Below are 1932 nucleotides of genomic sequence, written 5' to 3'. Positions count from 1 at the left end.
TCTCCGTGCTGGCGCGTGTTTCTTTTGCTTTCGCCCCACCGCGGCAGTTGCGGCGGGAAGGCGACGTCCCCGGCGGCACAAATCCCCGCCCCTGCCCATGGGGGAAATGGAGGCAGTGGGAAATAAAAAAAGGAGGAACAGGGAGGAGATGGGCACCGGAGTGGCGCCACTGGGCCGGGCTGCATGCGGCACACGCGGCGTGGCTGTGGGGGCGAAGGAACACGTTCGCTGGCAATTGGCGGAAGAGGCGCCGTCGCCCGCATTTCAGCGGCCGAACTGACGGCGCTTGCGGCGTCTGTGTGCATTTCCCTTGCGGCCGGGTCCGCACTTGCGGTGTTCCTCGCCGTAACTGCGCCGGATGTGGCTGCTGGCGGCACGCCAACACGCCGCCGCCGCCCTTTTTTCTCTTCCGCGCACCGCCTTTTTCTTTTTTTTTGCGGCGGGGAGCCCTCCCGCGTCGGCGCCCGGAACCCGGAAGCAAGCCGACGAGGAGGGAGTAAAGCGCAGCCAACGGCGGCAGCAGCGCATGCGCTCTCGCGCTGTTTTGTCGTGGGAGGGTGGCATGTGTCGCCGCGTCGGCCGCCGCCCTGCTGTGCGCAGTGGCATCCTTCCTTGCCCCGCGGCGAAATAATTTTTTTTATGTCTTGAGTTTTGCCTTCCTTTGTGTGTTGGGTGGGCAAAAGCACGGCACTGCGACACCGCACGGTTGGGTTGAGCTCTGGCGAACGGATGCCGGTGGGGGCGGCGGGGCAGTTTTGCCGTGTGCGGTGCACTCGCCGCAGGCTAGACCGCCCCCCCCGTGCGGGCATGACCCGCGCTGCGCCTCTTGCCGGGGCGGGTTTAGGGATTTCCGCGACTTCTGCGCCGCCTTGAAGCGCAGCGGCCGAAATGCACGGAGGCTGTTGCCGCCACTTGGGCTGCCTGTGGCTTGTTTCGAACTGCCGCCCTCCTGCGGAGCCGTGGGATGGAAACTGCGGGGCGCCTCGCACGCCTCCCGGGCGACGGAGCGCACGCATTCCCCGCCGCCGCCGTGCGGACCCGAGAAGGGACCCAAAGGCGCGGACGGCACATGCCCGTGGGGCGGCGCAGCAGCCCGCATCTGCAGCCTGTGCGCGGTTGCTTTTGCCTTTGTGTTTTTTGTTGTTGTGAAAAGTGCTGGAGTTGTCTCTGCTGTGCCATGCCGCCCCGCTCCCCTCCTCTTGCAGACACAAGGAAGGAAATGAACGCGATGGCGCCGCTTATTGTTTTTTTTGGCTGCCTCGCTGTGGCGTGCGGCTTTGGGACGGTGGGCGCGGACCCCGGCTACGGGCGCAGCCTCGCGGGGCAGCGGCCGAAGTGGATGTCCCGCCTGGACGACGGCAGACGCGTGTTTCTGGAGCTGACGCTCCCGGGGACGCACGACAGCGGCACCTACGCGTACGAGGGGGCCTTGTCCCACCAGTGCCAGACAGCCGACGTGGAGACGCAGTTGGAGGCCGGCGTGCGGTTCCTCGACATCCGCCTGACTTTCATGAATGCAACCCTGTACGTTGTACACGGCCATCCGTTGCTCTTGGGTGGGCTCATCTCGGAAACGTTCGAGGCCATCATGGCACAGGTGGAGTCCTTCCTGCAGGCAAACCCTTCGGAGGTGCTCGTCATGCGTGTGAAGGATGAGAACCCGGACTTGGGGAGGTTCTTCCCGTACTGCTGGGACCAAGGCAAATTTGAGGCGGCGATAAGGCGCTCTGACGGGATCCGCGACTACGCGTGCAGAGACGTCCGCTGCACAGTTGGCCCCTCGCGCGGGAAGGTGATCTTTCTTGGCGACGGGGTTGGCCTGTCGGGGGCGGCCGTCCCGACAGTCTCCGCCACGACAGAACCCCCAGCGAATGGAAGCTCCTGCCTCCGGCGGGGGCCGGTTTCTTTCGCTTCGCCGGCCTCCCCTCGCTT

The 1932-nt window shown here is 65.6% G+C and overlaps 2 protein-coding genes across 2 annotated transcripts in view; one reads left to right on the top strand and one right to left on the bottom strand.

Annotated features, from left to right (window-relative positions):
• Positions 1 to 637: 637 nt before the first annotated feature.
• On the bottom strand, positions 638 to 1099 carry Tco025E_08485 (uncharacterized protein; the record flags this gene model as incomplete). The annotated part of the gene is made up of 1 exon (XM_029375333.1): positions 638 to 1099. The coding sequence occupies one exon, from the start codon at positions 1097 to 1099 to the stop codon at positions 638 to 640; it is 462 nt and encodes a 153-aa protein (XP_029224560.1).
• A 78-nt stretch (positions 1100 to 1177) lies between these two features.
• Positions 1178 to 1932, top strand: part of Tco025E_08484 (1-phosphatidylinositol phosphodiesterase) — a gene marked incomplete at both ends in the record, with an annotated part of 891 nt that continues 136 nt past the window's right edge. Inside the window, one exon of the mRNA XM_029375332.1 lies at positions 1178 to 1932. This exon is cut by the window's right edge and continues 136 nt beyond it. Coding sequence (XP_029224559.1) covers positions 1178 to 1932 — 755 coding nt within the window.

Source organism: Trypanosoma conorhini, assembly GCF_003719485.1.
Source record: "Trypanosoma conorhini strain 025E chromosome Unknown Tco_14.4_contig_00794, whole genome shotgun sequence".
Taxonomy (NCBI): Eukaryota; Euglenozoa; class Kinetoplastea; order Trypanosomatida; family Trypanosomatidae; genus Trypanosoma; species Trypanosoma conorhini.
The sequence above is the reverse complement of the archived record's forward strand: the minus strand, read 5'-3'. Positions and strand labels throughout refer to the sequence as shown.